This window comes from Caenorhabditis elegans, chromosome IV (assembly GCF_000002985.6).
Source record: "Caenorhabditis elegans chromosome IV".
NCBI classification, from domain to species: Eukaryota; Metazoa; Nematoda; class Chromadorea; order Rhabditida; family Rhabditidae; genus Caenorhabditis; species Caenorhabditis elegans.
In genome coordinates this window covers 14,014,009-14,034,245 of record NC_003282.8, presented here as the reverse complement: position 1 = coordinate 14,034,245, position 20,237 = coordinate 14,014,009, and the positions used below count along the sequence as shown (strand labels likewise).

General features: G+C 32.2%; 3 protein-coding genes and 79 non-coding genes across 83 annotated transcripts; 57 read left to right on the top strand and 25 right to left on the bottom strand.

The window, feature by feature from the left end:
- Window positions 1-138: 138 nt before the first annotated feature.
- On the bottom strand, window positions 139-238 carry mir-52. The gene has a single exon (NR_000450.2). It is a non-coding gene; the product is annotated as a pre-microRNA mir-52 (primary transcript).
- Window positions 156-304, top strand: Y37A1B.335. Its single transcript, NR_058154.1, has one exon. It is a non-coding gene; the product is annotated as an Unclassified non-coding RNA Y37A1B.335 (non-coding RNA).
- Window positions 242-689, bottom strand: Y37A1B.330. Its single transcript, NR_058152.1, has one exon. It is a non-coding gene; the product is annotated as an Unclassified non-coding RNA Y37A1B.330 (non-coding RNA).
- Window positions 380-677, top strand: Y37A1B.333. Its single transcript, NR_058153.1, has one exon. It is a non-coding gene; the product is annotated as an Unclassified non-coding RNA Y37A1B.333 (non-coding RNA).
- Window positions 690-797: 108 nt separating the features above from the next.
- Y37A1B.336 lies at window positions 798-919 on the top strand. Its single transcript, NR_058150.1, has one exon. It is a non-coding gene; the product is annotated as an Unclassified non-coding RNA Y37A1B.336 (non-coding RNA).
- Window positions 803-884, bottom strand: Y37A1B.331. The gene has a single exon (NR_058151.1). It is a non-coding gene; the product is annotated as an Unclassified non-coding RNA Y37A1B.331 (non-coding RNA).
- A 155-nt stretch (window positions 920-1,074) lies between the features above and the next one.
- Window positions 1,075-1,154, top strand: Y37A1B.337. Its single transcript, NR_058149.1, has one exon. It is a non-coding gene; the product is annotated as an Unclassified non-coding RNA Y37A1B.337 (non-coding RNA).
- Window positions 1,155-1,248: 94 nt separating this feature from the next.
- Y37A1B.332 lies at window positions 1,249-1,444 on the top strand. Its single transcript, NR_058148.1, has one exon. It is a non-coding gene; the product is annotated as an Unclassified non-coding RNA Y37A1B.332 (non-coding RNA).
- Window positions 1,445-1,838: 394 nt separating this feature from the next.
- 21ur-7825 lies at window positions 1,839-1,859 on the top strand. The gene has a single exon (NR_058147.1).
- A 377-nt stretch (window positions 1,860-2,236) lies between these two features.
- 21ur-6270 lies at window positions 2,237-2,257 on the top strand. The gene has a single exon (NR_058146.1).
- A 101-nt stretch (window positions 2,258-2,358) lies between these two features.
- Window positions 2,359-2,379, top strand: 21ur-11138. Its single transcript, NR_058145.1, has one exon.
- Window positions 2,380-2,685: 306 nt separating this feature from the next.
- 21ur-2831 lies at window positions 2,686-2,706 on the top strand. Its single transcript, NR_058144.1, has one exon.
- A 350-nt stretch (window positions 2,707-3,056) lies between these two features.
- On the top strand, window positions 3,057-3,077 carry 21ur-2957. The gene has a single exon (NR_058143.1).
- A 304-nt stretch (window positions 3,078-3,381) lies between these two features.
- Window positions 3,382-3,402, bottom strand: 21ur-7552. Its single transcript, NR_058142.1, has one exon.
- A 1-nt stretch (window position 3,403) lies between these two features.
- 21ur-3744 lies at window positions 3,404-3,424 on the top strand. The gene has a single exon (NR_058141.1).
- Window positions 3,425-3,636: 212 nt separating this feature from the next.
- On the bottom strand, window positions 3,637-3,657 carry 21ur-13657. The gene has a single exon (NR_058140.1).
- A 449-nt stretch (window positions 3,658-4,106) lies between these two features.
- Window positions 4,107-4,127, top strand: 21ur-3684. The gene has a single exon (NR_058139.1).
- Window positions 4,111-4,131, top strand: 21ur-15650. Its single transcript, NR_058138.1, has one exon.
- Window positions 4,132-4,571: 440 nt separating this feature from the next.
- On the top strand, window positions 4,572-4,592 carry 21ur-4787. Its single transcript, NR_058137.1, has one exon.
- Window positions 4,593-4,765: 173 nt separating this feature from the next.
- Window positions 4,766-4,786, top strand: 21ur-3488. The gene has a single exon (NR_058136.1).
- Window positions 4,787-5,101: 315 nt separating this feature from the next.
- On the top strand, window positions 5,102-5,122 carry 21ur-4413. Its single transcript, NR_058135.1, has one exon.
- Window positions 5,123-5,825: 703 nt separating this feature from the next.
- 21ur-2811 lies at window positions 5,826-5,846 on the top strand. Its single transcript, NR_058134.1, has one exon.
- Window positions 5,847-6,498: 652 nt separating this feature from the next.
- Window positions 6,499-6,519, top strand: 21ur-4384. The gene has a single exon (NR_058133.1).
- 21ur-10100 lies at window positions 6,502-6,522 on the top strand. The gene has a single exon (NR_058132.1).
- Window positions 6,523-6,715: 193 nt separating this feature from the next.
- 21ur-3833 lies at window positions 6,716-6,736 on the top strand. The gene has a single exon (NR_058131.1).
- Window positions 6,737-6,843: 107 nt separating this feature from the next.
- On the top strand, window positions 6,844-6,864 carry 21ur-11024. Its single transcript, NR_058130.1, has one exon.
- On the top strand, window positions 6,845-6,865 carry 21ur-15356. The gene has a single exon (NR_058129.1).
- 21ur-6764 lies at window positions 6,848-6,868 on the top strand. Its single transcript, NR_058128.1, has one exon.
- A 178-nt stretch (window positions 6,869-7,046) lies between these two features.
- Window positions 7,047-7,067, top strand: 21ur-780. The gene has a single exon (NR_058127.1).
- On the top strand, window positions 7,048-7,068 carry 21ur-4422. The gene has a single exon (NR_058126.1).
- Window positions 7,069-7,283: 215 nt separating this feature from the next.
- 21ur-11495 lies at window positions 7,284-7,304 on the bottom strand. Its single transcript, NR_058125.1, has one exon.
- Window positions 7,305-7,343: 39 nt separating this feature from the next.
- 21ur-15039 lies at window positions 7,344-7,364 on the bottom strand. The gene has a single exon (NR_058124.1).
- 21ur-1175 lies at window positions 7,347-7,367 on the bottom strand. The gene has a single exon (NR_058123.1).
- A 280-nt stretch (window positions 7,368-7,647) lies between these two features.
- 21ur-6273 lies at window positions 7,648-7,668 on the top strand. The gene has a single exon (NR_058122.1).
- A 168-nt stretch (window positions 7,669-7,836) lies between these two features.
- Window positions 7,837-7,857, top strand: 21ur-3379. The gene has a single exon (NR_058121.1).
- 21ur-262 lies at window positions 7,840-7,860 on the top strand. The gene has a single exon (NR_058120.1).
- On the top strand, window positions 7,843-7,863 carry 21ur-13374. Its single transcript, NR_058119.1, has one exon.
- A 176-nt stretch (window positions 7,864-8,039) lies between these two features.
- 21ur-13114 lies at window positions 8,040-8,060 on the bottom strand. Its single transcript, NR_058118.1, has one exon.
- Window positions 8,061-9,105: 1,045 nt separating this feature from the next.
- Window positions 9,106-9,126, bottom strand: 21ur-6105. The gene has a single exon (NR_058117.1).
- A 193-nt stretch (window positions 9,127-9,319) lies between these two features.
- Window positions 9,320-9,340, bottom strand: 21ur-4789. The gene has a single exon (NR_058116.1).
- A 137-nt stretch (window positions 9,341-9,477) lies between these two features.
- On the top strand, window positions 9,478-9,498 carry 21ur-10038. Its single transcript, NR_058115.1, has one exon.
- A 119-nt stretch (window positions 9,499-9,617) lies between these two features.
- irld-55 (Receptor L-domain domain-containing protein) lies at window positions 9,618-14,048 on the bottom strand (the record flags this gene model as incomplete). 2 transcript variants are annotated; one of them, NM_070287.2, is made up of 6 exons in its annotated part: window positions 9,618-9,776; window positions 10,058-10,495; window positions 12,219-12,502; window positions 12,553-12,744; window positions 13,139-13,399; window positions 13,955-14,048. In NM_070287.2, the coding sequence occupies 6 exons, from the start codon at window positions 14,046-14,048 to the stop codon at window positions 9,618-9,620; spliced, it is 1,428 nt and encodes a 475-aa protein (NP_502688.2). The 2 variants fall into 2 exon arrangements, with proteins under 2 accessions (NP_502688.2, NP_001293998.1); NM_001307069.1 differs by lacking the exon at window positions 10,058-10,495 and having other exon boundaries at window positions 9,733-9,776; window positions 12,371-12,502.
- 21ur-1227 lies at window positions 9,951-9,971 on the top strand. The gene has a single exon (NR_058114.1).
- 21ur-8726 lies at window positions 10,089-10,109 on the top strand. The gene has a single exon (NR_058113.1).
- On the bottom strand, window positions 10,605-10,625 carry 21ur-9946. The gene has a single exon (NR_058112.1).
- 21ur-14695 lies at window positions 10,608-10,628 on the bottom strand. Its single transcript, NR_058111.1, has one exon.
- Window positions 10,816-10,836, top strand: 21ur-12099. Its single transcript, NR_058110.1, has one exon.
- Window positions 10,817-10,837, top strand: 21ur-3574. Its single transcript, NR_058109.1, has one exon.
- Window positions 10,980-11,000, top strand: 21ur-14493. Its single transcript, NR_058108.1, has one exon.
- On the top strand, window positions 10,981-11,001 carry 21ur-6179. The gene has a single exon (NR_058107.1).
- 21ur-15571 lies at window positions 10,984-11,004 on the top strand. The gene has a single exon (NR_058106.1).
- 21ur-12439 lies at window positions 11,362-11,382 on the top strand. The gene has a single exon (NR_058105.1).
- On the bottom strand, window positions 11,436-11,456 carry 21ur-12856. Its single transcript, NR_058104.1, has one exon.
- On the top strand, window positions 11,708-11,728 carry 21ur-13532. The gene has a single exon (NR_058103.1).
- On the top strand, window positions 11,711-11,731 carry 21ur-8354. The gene has a single exon (NR_058102.1).
- On the top strand, window positions 11,972-11,992 carry 21ur-924. The gene has a single exon (NR_058101.1).
- Window positions 12,188-12,208, top strand: 21ur-5261. Its single transcript, NR_058100.1, has one exon.
- 21ur-6030 lies at window positions 12,507-12,527 on the top strand. Its single transcript, NR_058099.1, has one exon.
- 21ur-10207 lies at window positions 12,508-12,528 on the top strand. Its single transcript, NR_058098.1, has one exon.
- On the top strand, window positions 12,926-12,946 carry 21ur-5427. The gene has a single exon (NR_058097.1).
- 21ur-1245 lies at window positions 12,927-12,947 on the top strand. Its single transcript, NR_058096.1, has one exon.
- Window positions 12,928-12,948, top strand: 21ur-13192. The gene has a single exon (NR_058095.1).
- Window positions 12,994-13,014, bottom strand: 21ur-8454. Its single transcript, NR_058094.1, has one exon.
- On the bottom strand, window positions 12,997-13,017 carry 21ur-9627. The gene has a single exon (NR_058093.1).
- Window positions 13,128-13,148, top strand: 21ur-10645. The gene has a single exon (NR_058092.1).
- On the bottom strand, window positions 13,429-13,449 carry 21ur-1926. The gene has a single exon (NR_058091.1).
- 21ur-1097 lies at window positions 13,889-13,909 on the top strand. Its single transcript, NR_058090.1, has one exon.
- A 5-nt stretch (window positions 14,049-14,053) lies between the features above and the next one.
- On the bottom strand, window positions 14,054-14,074 carry 21ur-15071. Its single transcript, NR_058089.1, has one exon.
- Window positions 14,075-14,262: 188 nt separating this feature from the next.
- Window positions 14,263-18,147, top strand: irld-56 (Receptor L-domain domain-containing protein; the record flags this gene model as incomplete). Its single annotated transcript, NM_070286.3, has 8 exons — window positions 14,263-14,371; window positions 15,021-15,260; window positions 15,308-15,508; window positions 16,731-17,026; window positions 17,072-17,444; window positions 17,576-17,643; window positions 17,872-18,001; window positions 18,047-18,147. 8 exons carry the CDS (start codon window positions 14,263-14,265, stop codon window positions 18,145-18,147), a joined length of 1,518 nt encoding a protein of 505 aa, NP_502687.3.
- Window positions 14,484-14,504, bottom strand: 21ur-12154. The gene has a single exon (NR_058088.1).
- 21ur-12222 lies at window positions 14,487-14,507 on the bottom strand. The gene has a single exon (NR_058087.1).
- Window positions 14,626-14,646, top strand: 21ur-2838. The gene has a single exon (NR_058086.1).
- 21ur-6334 lies at window positions 15,044-15,064 on the top strand. Its single transcript, NR_058085.1, has one exon.
- Window positions 16,551-16,571, bottom strand: 21ur-7150. Its single transcript, NR_058084.1, has one exon.
- Window positions 17,295-17,315, top strand: 21ur-1879. The gene has a single exon (NR_058083.1).
- 21ur-4217 lies at window positions 17,542-17,562 on the top strand. The gene has a single exon (NR_058082.1).
- A 154-nt stretch (window positions 18,148-18,301) lies between the features above and the next one.
- Window positions 18,302-20,222, top strand: srw-63 (G-protein coupled receptors family 1 profile domain-containing protein; the record flags this gene model as incomplete). Its single annotated transcript, NM_070285.2, has 4 exons — window positions 18,302-19,036; window positions 19,663-19,886; window positions 19,932-20,082; window positions 20,139-20,222. The coding sequence occupies 4 exons, from the start codon at window positions 18,302-18,304 to the stop codon at window positions 20,220-20,222; spliced, it is 1,194 nt and encodes a 397-aa protein (NP_502686.2).
- 21ur-12474 lies at window positions 18,475-18,495 on the top strand. The gene has a single exon (NR_058081.1).
- 21ur-10631 lies at window positions 18,593-18,613 on the top strand. Its single transcript, NR_058080.1, has one exon.
- 21ur-7884 lies at window positions 19,055-19,075 on the bottom strand. Its single transcript, NR_058079.1, has one exon.
- On the bottom strand, window positions 19,332-19,352 carry 21ur-8258. The gene has a single exon (NR_058078.1).
- On the bottom strand, window positions 19,847-19,867 carry 21ur-13723. Its single transcript, NR_058077.1, has one exon.
- Window positions 20,223-20,237: the final 15 nt, after the last annotated feature.

Below are 20,237 nucleotides of genomic sequence, written 5' to 3'. Positions count from 1 at the left end.
TCTGAAGCCTGAAGCCCTGAAAAATCCTGAAACAGAAATCATTATTCTTTCCTCTACATATTTCTTCCTTTTCCTCATTTCTCATATATTTCCCCTGTTTCATCATTCCCTGATTCTGATTTCATAATTCGCCCAAAAAAGACCCAACTTCAATAACCGGCTACCCTTTCATTGTAACGTGATTGAGCTTCGCTGTCAAGCACGGAAACATATGTACGGGTGGACTGTTAGAGTTGGAAGAACATGAATATGTATAGTAGTAGTAGTAGTTGTAGTTGTAGGAGTAGTAGTAGTAGCGGCAGGGTTTGGGGGGTAAGGAAGAAAAGAGAGGAAAAGGAGAACGAGAGAAATGGGGCCACGGGTGGAGGGAGACGAATGCTGTGTATATGCCGATTCGCCCCCTCCCCGTCTCTTTTATACCGACCCCGTCACCGAGTGGGCGTGGTCAGAGCACTGCAGGTGGACGCGTGGGGCGGGGCATGTCTCTACCAGGCACCGTGGAGATGAGATGCGCGACGGGCAGAGAGCGGTCAGTCGCGATAAACAACGCGCGGACGTGACGAGATAGTGTGGAGGACTGAAGAGACGGCGAGACGGCGAGAGTCAAGATAGCAATTACGTCCTCGTAATGCCAAGAAGAGCGGTTGGGGGTTTGGAGGACGGCTCTCGTACTAGTCGGGAAGAGACGGGGCGGAGAGATTGGTGTCGGCTGAAGAGACGCAGAGAACGGCCACTATACGTTGTACTTTTACCCTCCCCGCGTGTGGTGTGGTGGTGCGCGTTGCATCGAGGAAATGTGGAATGGGGAGAGAGGGGGAGAGACACCATCTGATCATTGGAACACGAAGAGAGTTCCAGACAGCAAAAGTATTCACTAGAGACCATGGTGACCCGAGAGACCCGAGACACACATCCAGGAGAAACGTCGAACCTTCTCGATAAAGATGGCGAGGGAGTGTGTGGAGACTAAGAGGCAGAGACTCACAGAGCGATGCCGTTGACCAGTGTCTGCCCATACAAGGAAAGAGTCACAAGACCCCCTCTGGGGGAGATTGTCCAAGATTCTCTGGAGAGAGAGAGAGTCACCATTGCCGCCATCACTTGGGGGACCGATAGGGAGAAGCTGATGAGAGACGCAGACAACTAGACACTACTAGAGACCCTTCAGATGTCTAGAGATAGTCCTTCATCCCTCCTTGTTGACCTGAACAGACATAGACGTCTGTGCCGCAAGCCAACCGCATCCAAACGCAACGTCTTAGACACTCGCGAGAAAGAGAGAGAGAGAGTGTGTGTGTTGACCCTTGAGACGCAGACACTTGTCTCTCTCTGTTCACCCTCTTCCGTTGTCTATACGGAATTCAAATGAAATTCAAGGGCACATACGCCGCCCGACGTTTACGATGAGAAGTAGGAGGACGGGGGAAAGATGAATGTGTATTTCACAGAGAGACCGGGGGCCCATGGAATTAAATGCATCTTTGTTTGGAAGGAGGAGGGCGCTGGGTGATGGTTGGGGTGGCCAATTTCTATTCATTCATTCATCAATCGGCCGGCGGTCATTTGAATTTGAAATGAAATGGGGATTTCTAAAATGGCGAAGAACGGAAATGAGAAGCGAACGGCTGTTGCAGCTGCTGCTGGGAAATTGGAATTTGGCATTTGAAATTCTTAATGGACATGTACTTTACGACTAGGACGGAGGTTAAGGGAGCAGTCTGTATATGCGCCACTGGGTGAACAGTTGAAGCTAATGAGTTAAAAAGAAAGTGTAAATTTGGAAAAAAAATTACCGTTTCAAGATTTTTTATTCAAGATTTATAAATTATTGCAATTGCTAAGTCAGGGATCTGCTTTCTTTCTTTCTATCAGTTTTAGTCCAAAATGTCTGATAAGGTTTTTTAAAATTTAATTTTTTTGGCCAGAAGTTTTTTAAATCTCAAAAGCTTCAGTAGCAAGAGCTGTTACGGATCTTACAGGAAACAAGGTTGATTCGCTCTAACTTAATATTTTCTTTCGATTGCGTATACAATGCTCTTTGATGAATATTTAAATTTCTCTAGTGAGAAGATTAAAAACTGAATACCAATTGAATATACCTTTTCTGGAACTGCACCAAAAATGGAAGTTATCAATTTACTTAGTTATGAACTTAATAAAATCAACTGGGTGTTATTATATAACAATCACTGTTTCTGGATTTCTTGAAAAATCATTGCAAATTTTAATTAAGCAGTTTGTATGTGGGCCACTGGGTTTACAATAGAAGTTAATGAGTTAGATAGAAAGTGTTAAATTTGGAAAAAAATTGCCGTTTCAAGATTTTATCATACATGATTGCAATTGTCACGCCAAGGATCTGTCTTTAGTCCAAAATGCCTGATAAGGATTTTAAAAATTTTTATTGATCAGTTAAAAAAAACCCAAAGTCTTCAGTACCAAGAGTTGTGGAAGTTACGGATCTTACAGGAAGCAATTTTGATTCGCTCTAAAAAGAAGTTTCTCATACTTTTTTCAAAAGTTTTACGGCAGATTTTAATTTTCACTTTCAAAATTCCAAGTAACTAGAACTATAAAATAGGGAGCTATCGCCAGCGAACAATGTACAAAATAACCTGATGTAACTGTATAAAATTCACTGTTTTGTGATTTTTTGATTAATGATTGCAAATGTTAAATACCTATTATGATCAAGCCTTATGATGGATATTATAAATTTCTCTGGTGATATGATAAAAACAAAAAAAAAACCAATTCATTATAACTTTTTTTTGAAATTGTACCGATTTTTTTTCTGGATTTCTTTATAAATCATTGCAAATTTAAATTGATAGTATTCTTCAACTTCGTTGTCTTATTTTTTCCTTACTATTCCTTTTTCGAGACATTCACGAGGGCATCTGAATTTAAAATTCTTAATGGATATGCACTTTAAAACTATAGAGGAGCTTGCGCATATACCAGTGAGCGTACAATTGAAATTAGTGGGAGGTTCGGAACAATTTTTTACCGTTTCAGAATTTTGTGATAAATGATTGAAAATTCCAAGTCAGGAATGACAAATCCGTTCGGCTATGTCAGTCCAAAATTTCCGATTAGGTTTTCAAAAATTGCATTAATTAGACGATTATCACATTTCAAATTCCAAAAGCTTTTACTGACTAAAACTCTGGAACTTAGGAATATTACAAAAAACAAGTTTTACTTGATCTAGAAAGCAATTCCATACGTTTCTACAGGATTTCTCAGCAGATTTTAGTTTTTACTGAAAATAACTTAAAGGCTCCAGTGGAAAAATAGGAAGCTGTCATAAATTACAAATTTTTAAATTAGCCGGATGTAACTTAACAAATTTCACCGTTTTATGACTTTATCATAAATGAGTAAAAAATTTTAATACCAATGACTTGATTTTTATCAAATTTGGTTATCTTTATCCCTAAACAGTAAATAAATATTATCATGAGTTTTTTGAAAATGTGCCAGCAAGTTTTACTTTAAAACTTGAAATCCCATCGTTGCACAACTTATCATAAGGATTTAGAATTTTTCTACATAGTGAGATAATTAAAAACTTTAAACAAATCCAATCGGATGTAACTGCACAATATTCAATGTTTCAGGTCTGACTTACCATTTTCCAATAGTTAATATTTAGTTCGCGATTTTTTTGAAGCTGGGTTAACTTAACACTTGAAACCGTAAAAAATTGTTACTGTGCCATAAGAAGAAGTTACTGGTTTACTTTTTCAGTGTTAAAGTTAAAAAAAATACACCGGATTTACTAAATAACAATCACTGTTTCTGGATTTCTTGATAAATCATTTCAAATTTGAATTTATAGGAATTCTATGCTACTTTTTGCAAGAAGTTTACGAGGGAATCTGAACTTGAAACTCTTAATTCCCCATTTTTTTTCCAAACTTTGAACCGCCAAAACAATTTTGAGAACAAATTTTGAGATGTCTCATTATGAAATTTGTTTAATTGAGCACCTTGTAATTCTATATGAACAAAAATCCAAAACCGATGCTCTTCCTTGAAATTGTGAAAATTCTGCCGTTTCATTGTTCTGAGATAAATGATTGCAAATGTTAAATAAATGTTAAACAAGGCATGTGTAGGAAAGGCATGTGTTCCACTAGTCGGGCAACGCGGAAAAAGTATAAATTAATTGCATAAAATTCATTGTTTCGTGATTTCACTAGCAATATTAGGGAATGTAATCTTTTTAAACTCCATAAATTTCCAAAACTATTGATAAGAATTCCCATACCTTTAAGACAAGTTGTAACGGATTACCAACTGCGGGAGTCAAGAAGTTTACACATGAAAAATAACTGAACATGCTGCAGACCAAGCACTGTTTTTAGATTTTTTTTCTGATAAAACCACAAGAATTTTTATATTTTCTCAAAAGTGCCTCAACAAGTTTTTGTTATCATCTTCGAAATTGTAAAATAACTTGGCCAATAGCGAAAGTAGCAGGTCTCAAAATCAATCGAATGGTACTACATAAATTTCACTGTTTCGTAATTTTATGATAAATGTCTGGAGATTTTACATTCCAATTCCACTATAATACTCCCTACATCTTTTGAATTCAGTACCTCGAAGAATGATAAATTGTATTATTTCTCCCCATGAGACATTAAAAAATCATGAATCCAATCGGATGCAACTGGATGGATGGAAGGCCAAGCAACTATACAAAATTCACTGTTTCATGGTTTTGTGATAAATTGCCTGTTTTGTGATTTTATGATAAAGCGTCAATTTATTCGCGTATTTTTTGGAACTGTTTTAGCCTACCACTCACTACGGTAAAAACTCGTTTTACATTCTAAAGTTACGGATTTTCTTGATAAATGATTTTTTTTCAAATGCTAGTTCTCTGAAAAGATTCATATTCTTTTCCTAACAGTAGCTCAGCAGATTTTACTTTTTTGAACTTTAAAAATACCGAAAGCTTCGGAAACTAGAGTTGTAGTGAAATGTAAAAGTTTTCCCACGCAAAAATCTTAAACTCAAGCCGGGTTTCACTGCATACAATTCACTGTTTCGTCACTGTACGATAAATGATTACTCCTTGTAAATCTACTGACACAGAAGTTTAATAAAAAAAAAATTATCAGCAGATTTTTCTTCACATTTCAAATTCGAAGCTTCCAGATTGGATGTAAGTGCATAAATTGTTTTGTGATAGTTTTGTGAAAGTGAAATAAGTTTTCAAAAGTAGTGAATTTCAGTTTAGTCAGGAACCGCAAAAAAAATAAATGCCACGATTCTTTAAAGATCCATCATATCCGAAAATCAAGACAACGAGATTAAACGTATTTTTCACAATTTAAAAAAGCTTCAGTACGTAGTCCTACGATTTCGCCACTCCTAGTAAAAGATTTAAAAACCAATATAATGTAACTGTACAAACTGTACAGTTTCGTGACTTTTTGATAAGTATTTGCAAAGTTCAAATGCCATAACTCCTTCAAGATTCCGAGACTCTACACCTTCTGGACCTACAAGTTGTATTTTAGCTGCGCTAGAGGGCTTTTTGTTTTCCAATTCATTTTTTACAAGTACTAGTCTTGCCAAAATTTCAAAAATTTTTTTGGAATTTTGGTAGAATTGAACTTGATTGCCATGATTTTTTTCAGAAAATTCTAACAGGTTGTCTGTTGTGAACCCTATAATTCGAATTGTGATGTACGTTCATAATTTTCCTCATGAGAAGTTAAAAAATTTCGAATCTAATCGGATGCAACTACATAACATTCACTGTTTCACTGTTTCTTTATATTATCATAAACGATCACAAATGTTAATTCGATGGGAACATTGTTTTACGATCTTATGATAAATGATTTCCCGTTGCAATTAGGGCTGTGCGGCTGATGACTCGGCTGATGGAGCAAATCAACGTTTTTCAACGTATTAGCAATGATCAATTAGGGAATACTTGTATTTGCCATATCGGCTGAGTCTTGAGCTTCTAATTCTAAAAAAAAGTTTTTAAAAAAGTGCACACCCCTTCCAGAAAAACTCGTTTTTCCAATCAGCCGACAGCCGACAGCCGAGTTACTCGGCTGATTCAAAAAGCCGACTGTTTTGTCAAGGTGTGTGCACTTTAAAAAAACGTTTTTCTAGAATAAGAAGCTCATGACTCAGCCAATACTGCAAATACAAATATTCTTTAATTGATCAGTGCTAACACGTTGAAAAAATTGATTGTCTCCATCAGCCGAGTCATCAGCCGCACAGCCCTAGTTGCAATTGCCAGTGAAGGATCGCTACTACGATTTCTAAAAAGGATCTTGTTAAATTTCTAGCAGGTTTAGGTTTGCAGATTTCAATCATTTGTCATAAATTATGAAAACTTATTCTAGCTAAACTTATGCTGGAAGACATCCTAACAGCAAATTAAAGAAAATCGGGTGTTGAATGAAATTCACTGTTTCGTGAATTCATGATAAATTATTGCAAATGTCAATTCAGGGATAATGCGAACTTTTCTCTATTTTCAAATACCTTGATGAAAATGTTCACACTTTCTAAAGCTGGCTTGAATTTAAAACCTCCAAGACTTCAGTAACTAGAAATACCTAGGAAGTTCATGGGTTTCCAAGTAATAAATTTCAAAAGCATGTGGATATAAAGGCACAAAATGCACAGTTTCACGATTTTATCATAAATAATTGCTATTATCTGATGGCAATAAATGAATTCCTTTAACATCAAAACTATTTTTTTCATTTCACTTGAGAATTTCAAGTTTAATACTGTTAACTCAAATCCCCTCCCGTTTCATGATCTTATGATATATGATTGCAATTACTTTCTTTCTTACTTCCTTTGTGATCTCCTATTACTGAATTAATTCCAATTTCCAGAAAAGATTTTCACATTTTTCCACGACAAATTCTGATTTTAAATATCACTTTAGAGAACCCAACGGCTATTTAATTGAAATTGTAAAAACACTTTTTTTTCAAAAAAAAAAATGTTTTGTGTTCATTTGGTAAATGTGGCCCTGTTCAAGATTTTCATTAGTTCAGCTAATGCTATCCGAAAATTGCATGAGTTCTTGAATTTACTGGCCGATTTTAATGGTTTTTTTTCGATTTCTACAAAGTTAATTTATTTCCTCATTAACATTTTTTTGATAATTTAGGTTTTTTACTGCAATATATATTGCAGATATGCACATTCAAATTTTTATTGTTGCTTCAAATTGTTTTTCACACAAGGACTTTAGGGAAAAACTTATTCAGCTTTTGATTTTTACTGGAACACTTGATAAGTAAACAATAAATTAGTTTCTGTTTACAAAAAAAAACATTTTAAAACAGATGGAAAACAGAGGAACACTGTTCTACATTTGATACAAGTATTCATATAAACTAGTTGAAACAGTATAAATTTAGGTTTTTCTTGTATTAAAAATTCTGGCTCTGAAGAACTTGTGAATTTCTGAGAAATGTTTTAACCAATTCCAAATTTTTATAGAAGAATTTTTTACTTTAAAAGCTTTTTTTGCCTTTCAACATTTTTTATGAATTAACAATTGAAAATACTTGAGCATTCAATTTTGAAAATTTTACTATTTTGTGTTCTTGTTTTAATGGAAATAATGTAAGTGTTTTTCACTTTCAAAAATTTCTTCCATGATTTTGTGTTAATAGGGTAACGAAAATAAAAAACTAATTTCAATAAAATGATTTTAGCCTTTTCTCAAATTTAATAAGGTTGACTTTTGATTTTGACAACAGTTGACAACAAAAATATAATTTACAGTTTCTGACTGTTCATAAAGTAGGATGTTAAACATTTTCTCATTACTAGTCCTATCAACTGAGATACCCAATTTATCGATCAAATGGAATGACTCATAAAATCATATGGCAAACCAAATGGAAAGCAGATTAAATGTTCAGATAAGCTATAGATTACAGGTGAAAATAAATATATATTTTTAGCCAAATGAAAACGGGATTAAGATTAACTTGTCAATCTGGAAAATATAATGTTAGAGGGTGAAATAAAATGTCCTTAAAAAAACAACGTTGAAAAGTGTATTCAAACATTTAAATCTTGAAGTTGAAACAGAAAAAATAATAACTATAAAGTGATGTTTCTTATGGTCTATGTAATCTTTGCCACGTTTTTTTTAGTTCTGGCAATCTTTTTAATTTTCCAAAAAATTTCAGAGAAACTATTAAAAATATACAAACGATCTTTTGATTTGTGAAAAAAAAACTGTGAAAAAAAGGGGAAACTTATTACATTTAGTTGGAAAACGCGAAAATTCTCAAATTAATTAACGCCTCCTGAAAACTCTTTTTTTTTCAAAAATTGAAATTTTCAAAAATTGAAATTTTTAAAAAAGAAAAACTCCATAATTTTGATTACAGTTTTACTCTGTTATTACGGTCTATTTTCTATATTTTTCACTAAATTCCCACTGTCATGCGTCACCACTATTTCCAGACTTTTCACAATCAGCAGAGTTTTAAAGTTTATTTTTCAATTTTTTAAAAAGTATTTCGATTTCAGCCAGCTTAGCTAATTTTCGTTATACTGTAGTTTGTTTCAGGAGTATTTTCTATTTGATTTTCTATTAAATTTCTGAAATTTCAGATAATTTGATAGTAAAATCGTGGAAAATCGTGCCAACAGGAAAATCGTGCCATTCAGCGCTGTCAAATCGCTCGCTCTTTGATTTCCCCGTTTTATGATTCCCGCGGTATTATTCCCGCGGTTTCAATTTCATGACCGCCTTCGCCTCCATATTAACATAATTCGATCAGCCCTTCAGTATATAAGACACTTTTCACCCCTCAATCATTCATTCAATCGCTCAACCCAACTTCGTGCATTCTACCATTTCTTTATTTCTTTGTATTTTGCTGTTATTCCTTTCAATAAATATTAATCTGGGAGATAGTGTTGGGAACTCAAACTGTCTCTAGGACAATTGGTGACCCAGGCCGTTACACGTGCCGCTGGCGTACAAGCGTACAAGCGCCAAAGAAATATGGGGCCACTGAACGTTTGCGATTTCATGAATCCAGTTCGCTTTTTAATTTAATTCTGATTTGTTGTAATTTTTTTCAAATTGGAATCAAAACATTTGTTCCTTTATCATCGGAAATCATAATGACCTACTGTAGCAGTTACTTTTTGAAAAATCGTTCCACTTTTTTAGTCTCTCCACCAAAACCACTGCAAACCAATAAAGTCAACATAATTACGCAACATGAATAGATAATACTATTGCAATGTCAGAGGTCAACATTATTTGTCAATGTGCTTACTTATCGTTAGGCGATGATCCTGCTCAGTAGATTACTTGGGAGAAAAATCAATTTACGTTGAACCTGAAACAGTCAATCGGAAAACTATGAATTTGGAATTTTTTGTAAAAAAGTTTATCTTCTTCGGAAATCAAGTTTAAATGAAATTTCATAAGATAACTAATTGTAATATGAAAAATAAAATGAAAATCGTTACACCAGATAATGAAGACGAGTTTGCTGAAAGAAACACGTTTTATGCAGTTTTCCATTTTTTTAAGGACTGGAAATGTTTGGAACACTGCACGTAGAAATTTGATCCTGTCAAAAATTAAATTTCAGAAAATTAGCAAACTTACCATAATAATCACCAATAAATGCAGCATTTGTGGCGTATGTAACTCGAAACGGAAAACGTCTTGGACTGGGTAGTAATGGATTACCATGCACAACAATAGTACGATTTGATTTTGATATTATGTTCTGGAAAAATGTGGAAATTTTATTTTTAGCAAGGAAATATAAATCTGAATGTTCTATTGAGTTCTCAAAAGGTTCAGCAGAGCGAAAATATCAAATTTACTGAGAATTGAATTTTTAAAATTTTCGCTGTTTCAAAGAGTTTACGAATAAAAAGTAAAAATGTTCACATTTTGTTCATCCAGTTAATTTGTATTATATGATTAATTCTAAAAAAAGTGTACTAGTTTTTCGAAAACATATTTTCCAGCTTTAAATTTGATTATTTCACAATTTCAACTCACCATTATACCTGGTAAATTGACACTTGTAAGATTCTTATTAGATAAAATTTGAATAACATATTCATCATCAAATAATGCAATATAATTCAAATATTTGAGGAAATTCAGATTCTCCAATGTTGTATTTCGAATTATCAACGATCCGAATAAATATCTAACTAGAGAAAGCTTATTCACATACTTTTCATCACCATTTTCTATTAAAATATTTCCATAAATAATGGTACAATCCTCTTGCAAAGCTTCAAGTTTTGTTGAATTACAAAAAATATCGAATAGCTTTGGAATAAACTTGGTGTTGCAGATATTAGCATGGATATTCAAAAATGATATATATTTGACTAGGAAAAACATAATTTCCTCGAAAGTTAGACAAAAGTCTGGATGTAAATTTTCCAAGTTGACAATAACCGGATGAAAATATGAAGATTCAATTCTCTGAAATTCGTTTTTTTCGTTATTTAAATTTTTCAGATTTTTTGAAAAACATGAACAATTGTTTATTTATTGATACTTATTTTTTAACAGAAGAGCAGATATCCTACATATCACATTTTTAGTAACATTAACATTAATGTTTGAAACCTTAAGGCTTGTACCTCGAGGGTGAAGCAGCAAAGATTATTTATTCTTAAATGAAAACCAAAAACAACCCGAAAATTGAAATTTAGATTGATTCTCAAACTTTACCACCTACTTATTTGTTTTTCCTGCCGCTTCAGCACGTTTTGATAACTTTTAAGGTTTTTTTCATTTGATTATGTTATGTATTTGCAGTTAAAAATAAGTTAATTTTTGGCTCTTTCAATAAATTATTCTTGCTTCTTCACAATAAATTAAATGACATTTTGAGCGATTTCAGAACTAATAAAAATCAACTGTTTCACCATGGTGTTAAAAATCAATTAGAACTGTTGTTGAATTATGTATTTTTGAACGTCTTTTCCAAAAGTAAAAGTATTTAGCGATTTTTTATTTATAAAAACACAATATTCTTTAAACAAAAAAGTCAAAAATTGTGTCTGGAATATTGCGTTTCAAAATATTTCTTCAAACAGAAAATATAATATCCACATTCAAACTTAGTCTTACACTTTGAGCTCTAAAAAATTCAACCGTTTCACCATGGTGTCAAATATCAATTAGGATTTTGGTTACTAATCTGCTAAAAACAAAAAATTAAACAAAAAATTTCTCAAATATAGTTTTTCAAAATATTTTTTAACAGAAAATCTTCAGAACAATATTTAAAAAATCACCTGTTTCAGGTTGGCGTTATATAGAAATAATGATTTTAGCTGAATTAGTTTTGCCCAAACATATTTTTTTGAAAAGAACAATATTTGACTCCTTAGCTATCTTTTATCTCAAATCATTCTTTCTACAAAAAAAGTTCCAATCATTTTGTGTTGAATTTCGCGGTTCAAAAAATAATTTGAAACAGAAAATCAGTACAAGGAACCAGAGAAAATCAGTTCTACGTGATTGAATTTCCATCGATTGATTCAAAATTTTCACTAGAAAAAACTTGAGAAAATTAAGTAATTTTATTCTTATTCACATTTAAATTTATTCGGACATTTTGAACAATTTCAAAAAAATCTACTGTTTCGGATTGGCGTCAAATTTCCATTAGAATTGTAGTTGAATTAGTTCGGATCCAATATTTTTTTGAGAACAATATTTGACTCCTTCACAATCTTTTATCCCTATAAAAACCGAGTATTTTTTCTACGAAAAAAAAGACAAAAATTCTGTCCTAAATATCGATTTTCAAAATACTTTTTCAAACAGAAAATATATTATCCACATTCAAACTTATTATTGCATTTTGAGCACAATTTCAGAAATATTTAAAAAATTCAACTGTTTCATCATGGTGTTAAATATCAATTAGTATTTGAGTCAATTTGCTCGCAATAGTGATTAATAAATTCCTCTCAAAAATCGTTTTTTAAATATTATTTTTTCAAACAGAACATTCATACAGGAAATCAGAGGAAATCAATTCTAATTGAATAGCCATTAATCCATTTGAATTTTCTAGATAAAAAACTTTAGAGGTTTGACTTATTTTTTCTGGCATGTTTCGTTTGTGTTGTAAAACTCGAGCAGTTTATATAAATACAATGTATAGATTCATTTATCAATTTGAACAAACCTTCAATGCTGGCAGTCCAAATCTTTTCATTTCTGGATTATCGTGTATATTCAATGTAACTGCCTCATCCATTAAGCTATGCTGTGACTTTATCCATTTCAGATTTTTTAGAAATGATAAATTCTGGATATTTGTCATTTTAATTTCCATACCTCCTGTAACTGCTGTAATTTCAGCCAAAGCCGTTAAATCATCGGATTCATTGGAGAGATTGAAATCGTATAAAACCGAACAATTCCGTAATGTTTCAATGTTTGCAGAAGTTATCCCATTGCCAGGGCAACCTGATTTTTGGAATTTTTCGTGACAAATGAAAATATAATAGAAAACTCACCACAATCTTTTAAATTTCCAATTGACTTTATTCCAGACATATCTTTGACTTTGCAGAGCTTTCCAGTATCCAATTTAGGATTGTTCTCAAATAAAAATGGACAGGTTGATGTGTGCCTGTCTGTTAAATAGAATATATCTCGGAAAAACTTGAAGTCCGTGAGGTGTAAATTGTTGACAACGGTTAGGCCAACTGAAAAAAATTATTTTTGGCTGAACTTAAAACTATGTGTATTTACTTTCGTTTGTTATTTCAATTTTAAAACAAGTAGAAACAGCAAAATAGAATTTGTGAGGACTGGGCTCAGTTTGATCATTTTAAGCAAAATATGTTTCTACTAGTTTATATAAAAAATCGTTTGTTTCGGCCAGAATTTGGAGACATCTGGTAGGTGATTTTTGTTGCTTTGAGATTATTTTAAGAACAATGCAGAAATAATTGTAAGAAAGTGAGACATGAGCAACATTTTGGGGTTTTCTCAGGTTCACCAATAAATTAACTATGAAACGGAAAAAAAAATCAAAAATACACAGTTATCAAAACTCAAAAAAAAAACTCAAACATAATTTCGATATTGTTAACTTACAAGTGTAGCAGCAAAACTCAAATTGATCAGACCATTCACTTTTTGGGAAGAATGTTATATTTGTGAAATTAGTGTTATCAAATACAATTCCTCCATAGAATACAGATATTGTCTCAAATGCTTTAGTTAATTGAGCCACAGAAAGGTCAGTGTTGGCGTTGAATGTCATTATTCCGCATACAAAAACACAGTTGTCTCCATTAGGTAAAAATTGAACAGTTTTTGATGTTATCTCAGAATAATTGAATGTGCATTCAGGATCTACAAAAAATTGACATAGGGATTATTCAAAATTTCCAATAAAGATGAGAATGTCCAACGGGAAAATTGTTTAAACAAGTATCATTGATGAAACGTTAAAATTTATTATATAAATTAAAAATTGTCATCCAACCCAAAACAACTAAAGTCGGGCAGAAACATTTTGAACATTTACTTTCTCCTATTAAAACAATTTTCTCAATTTAAAAATTCTACCGTATGGTAATTCATATCTGAATTTAAATAAAATGCGTCTAGACTAAGCTAAAATGATAACTTTCAAAGTGTTGAACTTACCAATAGAGATAGTGAAAATGAATTCGAAACAAACATGCATTCCCGAAAAAATTAGAAACTTAGAAAATCTACTGTACAATTCAAACACAATTCAAATACAATTCAAATTAGAGTAAATGAAAATTTGAGAAATTTGAAAAAATTGTATTGTTTCACGTTTTCGTTTTAAGCAATTCCTCCAAGTGGCGTGAATATCGCGCTCCCCGCTTCGAAAAACATCATCTAGGCAATGTTCCCCGAAATAAAATAATTTCTCACCGCATTGGTGTGTGAGCACAACCATTTTCAAATTGGACTCAAAATCTGCCTTTACTGAATACCACCAAAAGAACAAAAATGCGACGTTTTTCATTGTGCTGATATAATTGAAAGCAATGAATTCTGAAAATATTACGTCTATCAGTTACATCAAATAATTGAAACTCTAAAATTATTTTCCTAAAAACAAAATATTGTGAAAACCAAAAATCTGCTCACTGTTAGCATCACTTTTCAAAACTACAAATTATGAGCCTATAACTAGCACCTTTAGTTCTGAGAGAATATTATTTCATTTCAAAATTTCAATGAAGTTTGGAGTTTGTTTCGAACTTTATCTGGTTCTTTGTTTTATCCCAAGAAATTCAGCTCATTTTGAAGAAGACATTCAAAAAATTGTTGAATTTTTTCGATGTGGTAAGTTATCTAAAAAAGCGAGCTTTGAAATTGTGATTTGATCGCTTAAAATTGTTACAAACGACGGGGAACAACATTTTGCATTAAAACTATGAAAAAAATAACAAAAATCCTTTTAAAGTCCCGAAAAACACCAATAATTTGACCCGAACTTGCTCTGGAAGTTATATTCGTGAAAAAGAAAAATTTTAATTTTTGAATTTTTTTTCTGTTTCAAGGTGGGCTTATGTTAAATGTTTTCCATTAACTTGCAATAGTGCAGGCATTCGAAAATCGTTAATTCATAAGTTATCGCAAAACTGGTATCTTAAAAGAAATATCTTAAAATGACCAATACAAAAATGTGCAAAAATATAATAATTGATCATTATTTTTGTATTTATAAACTTTTTGATATATAATTTAGAAACCGAGATATTGAGCCAAAAATTATTCTAAAATACTATAAACATTGAAAATTTTACCGGAAAGTGCTCTGGTGGTTATATTCCTGAAGAAAACAATAATTTCTGTTTCAAAATGGGCATATGTTAAATGTGTTTAATTGACTTGCACAAACTTGTCAGTTGTTTTACATATCAAGGTTACATCTGACGGCTTAAAGCGAAATCGAAATAAGCTTTATCCGTTTTAATAAATTCTAATTTAGACCCGGAATGCACATTCAATCATTCTGAAGTTACATCAAAAACTATCAAGGATTTCCCATCGAACTGCGAGATAGTCTGTGGGATTTTAAATTTCAACTCGAATACTGATTTATCGGAAGATCAATTAAAAAAAGTGTTTCAAAATCTGAAAGAACTTGATGGAGATTTGAAAGTTGAAAACTCAAATCTAACTAGTCTATCGTTCTTCTCTTCATATGATTTCAATTTCTGCTACTATAGTATGTTAATTTAGAACTTTATAATATAATCCGGGGTAACTTTACAGCTGGAATATCAATAATCAACAACTCATTATTAGAACATGTCGATATTCTCAAAAAAGCGTATTATATACGAGCCAATGAGGACATTGAAAACGTTTTTCAAATCATGAATAATACAAAATTGGATGCAAGCAAACTATGCAATCGTGGGAACATGAATGATTTGTTCGAATTAAAAGTTCTGGGGAATTTGAAAGATTGTGGTAATTTTTCGTAATTTGTCAAAATTAGCACTCATTTTTGTATACTTATGTCATAGATTTTTTCAAGGAAACATTCCTATAATAGAACAAGCTGAGAAGGCTATAAAATTGAAATATATGCTTTCATCGAACAGGGAAATATTTTTCGTGAACACTAATAGTTAAATTGTTGGTGTGAAAAATGTGCGAAGTTTTATTTAAATAATGTTTTAAATTCGGTCGAAAAACCGTCTGTTCTAATAGAGAAACTATAAATCACAAAAATTATTTGAAAAGTTTTTAAAATACATTCCCGATGCTACTTAGGAACTACCGTACCCTTGCCTGCAATACAATTGTGGTAGAAGACGGCCAGTCTAAAAATTAGAGACATTTCTGGATATTTCTTGAAAAATTTAAAATTAATAAAATTCGTGACGTTTCTTGGAAATTCTAGAACATTCAAATATTTTACAGTGTCTATGAGAATACTTTTTTAAAACTTACAAAAAAAATCTACCAATTCCCCCAAATACTTCAGATTGTTATAGAAACGTATCCATGAAACATGATCCATAAAATAACTTGGAATTTTTAGAATGCAATTTTTTTTACTATGGCAAAGGGTATGCAAGATTCTCCTGAACATTGCTTGAAATGTAGATTTACAACTTTTTTTTCAAGTTTAATGCTCAAAAAACTCCCACTGAAAGTATTACCGGTACAGAGAGTGTAGATAGTTAGAGAGTGACAGACATCCGGGACCCAATGGGGCGGGGAGCGCGGAAGAGACGATTTGTGTCGATTTACGAAATTTTCCTCGTTATCATCATTTCGTAAATCGACACAAATCGTCTCTTCCGCGCGCCCCGCCCCATTAGGTCCCGGATGTCTGTCACTCTCTAACTATCTACACTCTCTGTACCGGTAATAGTAATATTGAAAATAGTGAAATGTTTCTGAAAATTTGGAAACCTTCTGAAAAAACTTTCAGTGTGCTCCAGAATTGCTTGAGCATATTAATAGAAAATATTGAAATAGTATGTCAAATATCTTAAAAAATAAGTTTGAAAAACTATGAACAATGCCCCAACAAACTTTAGACCAATTTAAAAACTTATAGAAACATGATACATACATCAGAATGAAAAATAAATAGTAAAACTTCTCTTTTAGTTTGACTTTCAAAAAGTCTAACTGAAAAATGGTAATGAATATATTTCGTGTCACTTTATTATTTCAGGATGCTATTTCGACCTTGCGAATAACCCAAATTTTGATGGTTTTGAGACATGTAAAGTCTTATATGGAGGCCTAAACCTAACTAATATTACTGAGAATTCTGTAAATTTCTCTAAATTTCTGAGCATTGGCCACTTGAAAGGAAATATTGAAGTCGCTCATACAAATTTCAAAGACTTATCTTTTTTGAAAAATCTCAATACCTTGCAAATGGAAAATGAAGTCAGAGAAAATGAAATTATTATCAATATTCATGATAATCCCGAAATGACTCGACTTGGATGGACAAGTTTAGAAGTTTGTGTTTCATTTTCTGTATTAAAATAAAATTCAATATTTCAGTATAAGCTTGGATACCGAACAACTTATATCATGAATCTTGAAAATTTGCATCCAGATTTCTGTCTATCATTTCTCGAACTCATATTCTTCTCAAAAATAGGAGTAGAATTCCGGAATATTCAGGCAACATACTGTCAAGATTTCAATGAGACACTTGATGCCAATTATGGATTTTGCCAGTTTCAAACTCTGAGCAATTTGGGTTATGGATGTGAAATAATATTCGGTGATTTGGTTATTGATTCCAATGAGGGAAAATATTTGGAAAAACTAATTCATATTCCATTTTTGTTTGGAACATTGAAGATTCAATATATGAAATCGGAAGGTTTGGATTTCTTATACGGACTGCAATATATTGTGAATCTGGATGGTAAGAAAAAAAAATGCATTTATCGAATTTTTTTTGTGGAAATTAATTTTACTGTTTCGCATTGCACATAAAAGTTAGATGTAACTAATGAGAGCGATGGTAACAAATTTTTCATGATCTTTTTTTCTCAGCCACTCAGCCAGCCATTACGATACGTTCGAATAAGTACTTGAAACGAGCAAGAATACCAATGCTTGAGGTAGTTTTTTTTTATTTCTGACTTTGAACCAATCAGTGGTTCGTCCCGCCTACTTTTGTCTTTTGCAATCAGCGTCTTCGATCTCCACAAATACGTTTGATTGGTTGAAAAGTAGGCGAAGCGATTCGCTGATTGGTCTTGCAGTTCTTTTTTTTATTTTTGGATTTTTTTTCAAATGTTAGAACTGTTTTATTGTTTGTTTTTTGGTATTCTTTCACAAATTTCCAGCACGTAATTTCAAAGACTAGCGATGATGTGGTAATGTACGAAAATCCGTCGATGTATAGCAATAATCAAGAATGCCTACTGTACCGTATAACCTATCAAACCAACTTGAACATTAGGAATCTAGATTGTGGTTGGGAGCCTCCTATTTTGTTAGAAATGTTGGTTTACTTTCCAGATACAAATGTCTTCAATGAATCAGACAACATTAAGCATAATGGCATCATTTTCATGTTTTGGTTAGGCATTTTAAATATTAAAATGTTCATGGTTTTTTGAAGCTTTGATGATGCGAAATTATGTGTTTGGGGGAAATGACAAATCTATACCTATACCTATACCAGCTGACAATAAATAATCAAAAATCAGTGATAATTATAATGCTTATTTTGAAAAATAAAGGTAAAAATTGCATTCAAACTTTTTAAAAAAGATGAATTGGACGTTCAGCGAATATTATGTAAATGAAGATTCCCATCCGGATAATGCAAAGTTTCAGGAACTAGCTATACAACTTGATAAACTATTAATTTTCTCCAATCCTTTTACATTTATTTTTTCCTGTTTCGGATTTCTAATTAATATTTTCCACCTCATCACAATCACTAGAAAATCACTGAGAGCCAATAGTGTATACGTTTTAATGATTGGAATTACTTCGAGTGACTTATATACCATGTTTCATATTAATTATGTATACATCGATACAATTATATCTACTTACTTACATAATAAAATGTATGAAGGCTACAAATGTTGGTATATTTCAAGAGTTACTCATGGGTATTTCCATGTTCTATGTGAGCTTTTGATGAGAGCTCTTGGAGATATTCTCCGTCGACTTTCCACGTGGCTTGCTCTTTTTATGGCTTTATTTCGTTTTCTGATTATCCAGTTTTCAATGAACGCCAAATTCAATTTCGTTTCCACACCAAAATTTGCCTTAAAAACTATCATAGCAACATTCCTGATAAGCTTTCTTCTTACCTTATTTGCATATATTGGTCAGTACAGGGTAGTAGAAGATGGATTGCAAGCCAGTTTATATTGTGAAGAACCACTAGATTTTGAAGTTCCACATACATATATTGTTGGAAATAGTCGAATATTCGATGATTATTGGCCCGTTGTTGTAAAGTATTCGTTGATGTCCGAGGGTATTACAAAAGTAAGATCTTATAGTTGTTTTTTTATTATTTTTTATAAAACAACACCCGAATGACAAAACTTATTCGTACAGATTTTGAAACAGGCTCGAAATTTCTGTGCAAATGAGGAAATCTTATATTCAAAATCCGGGAAAAATCCCAATATTTTCTAGCTTAAACATATAGAAATGATTTTCGGGGCTTTTAAAATTTTGGTCATAATAAAACTCAACTTGTACGCCTAGCCTGTTCTATACAATGGTACCAATAAAAATTTTAAAACACCTTTCCCTGATATTATTAGATTTTAATAATTCGTCGGCGCCATTATATCAGTTGAAACGTAAAATACAAAGGCATAAATAACACGATGCTGAAACAGTGAACCACTAGGATTAAAAATTTTTATACGACAACCGTTAGAATTGCGCCCGATTGTTCAACTTTGGCAGGTTATATCTCAATTGTCGCTTGCTCTATTAAAAACGTTTCAAAGAACAACAAATGTGTTAGTTTTTTTTTTCATACTTGGCACCTTTTATTTATAGATATGCTTCAAACTAAGTGAGATAGAACTTTCAAAGTAAATCAGTCGGGCGCAATACTAATTGAAGACATATGTACGATATATAATTTTTTGTTTCAGATCATACCGGCTGTAACTCTTCCATTCTTGACTATAGGCTTAATTAAATGCCTCCATGAAGCTTCACGCGCACGACAAAAACTTAACAGTCCACATAAAAACGCTTCAAATGATAAATCAGTGAAAATGGTTGCCATAATGACGATATTCTCAATGATCGCAGAAAGTCCAAGTGGAATTATTCATACTTACCAATTCTTCTACTACGACTATTCGTCTATTATGTAAGTTGAAATAAACCTTACGAAACCCCCATAATTTTTTTCCAGAACGTGTGTAAAAAGTCTTGACAAACTATTTATAAATCTATCTATTCTAAATGCCATCGTCCATTGTGTGATCAGTTTCCGAGTGTCTACACAGTATAGAGAGGTTGCTAAGAAACTTTTCAGCTTTAAAAATATCCGAAGAACAGAGGCAGTAAGATATTTTAAAGCAAAATTTGAATTTAGAGTTCCAATTTATTTATGTTCCAGATTGCTATTAAGAACTCTATACATGCAGTCGAGACATTTACATCTTTTGGTAAATCAAGTTCTACAAAATTTGTAATTGAATAGTATACAATTTTGAGT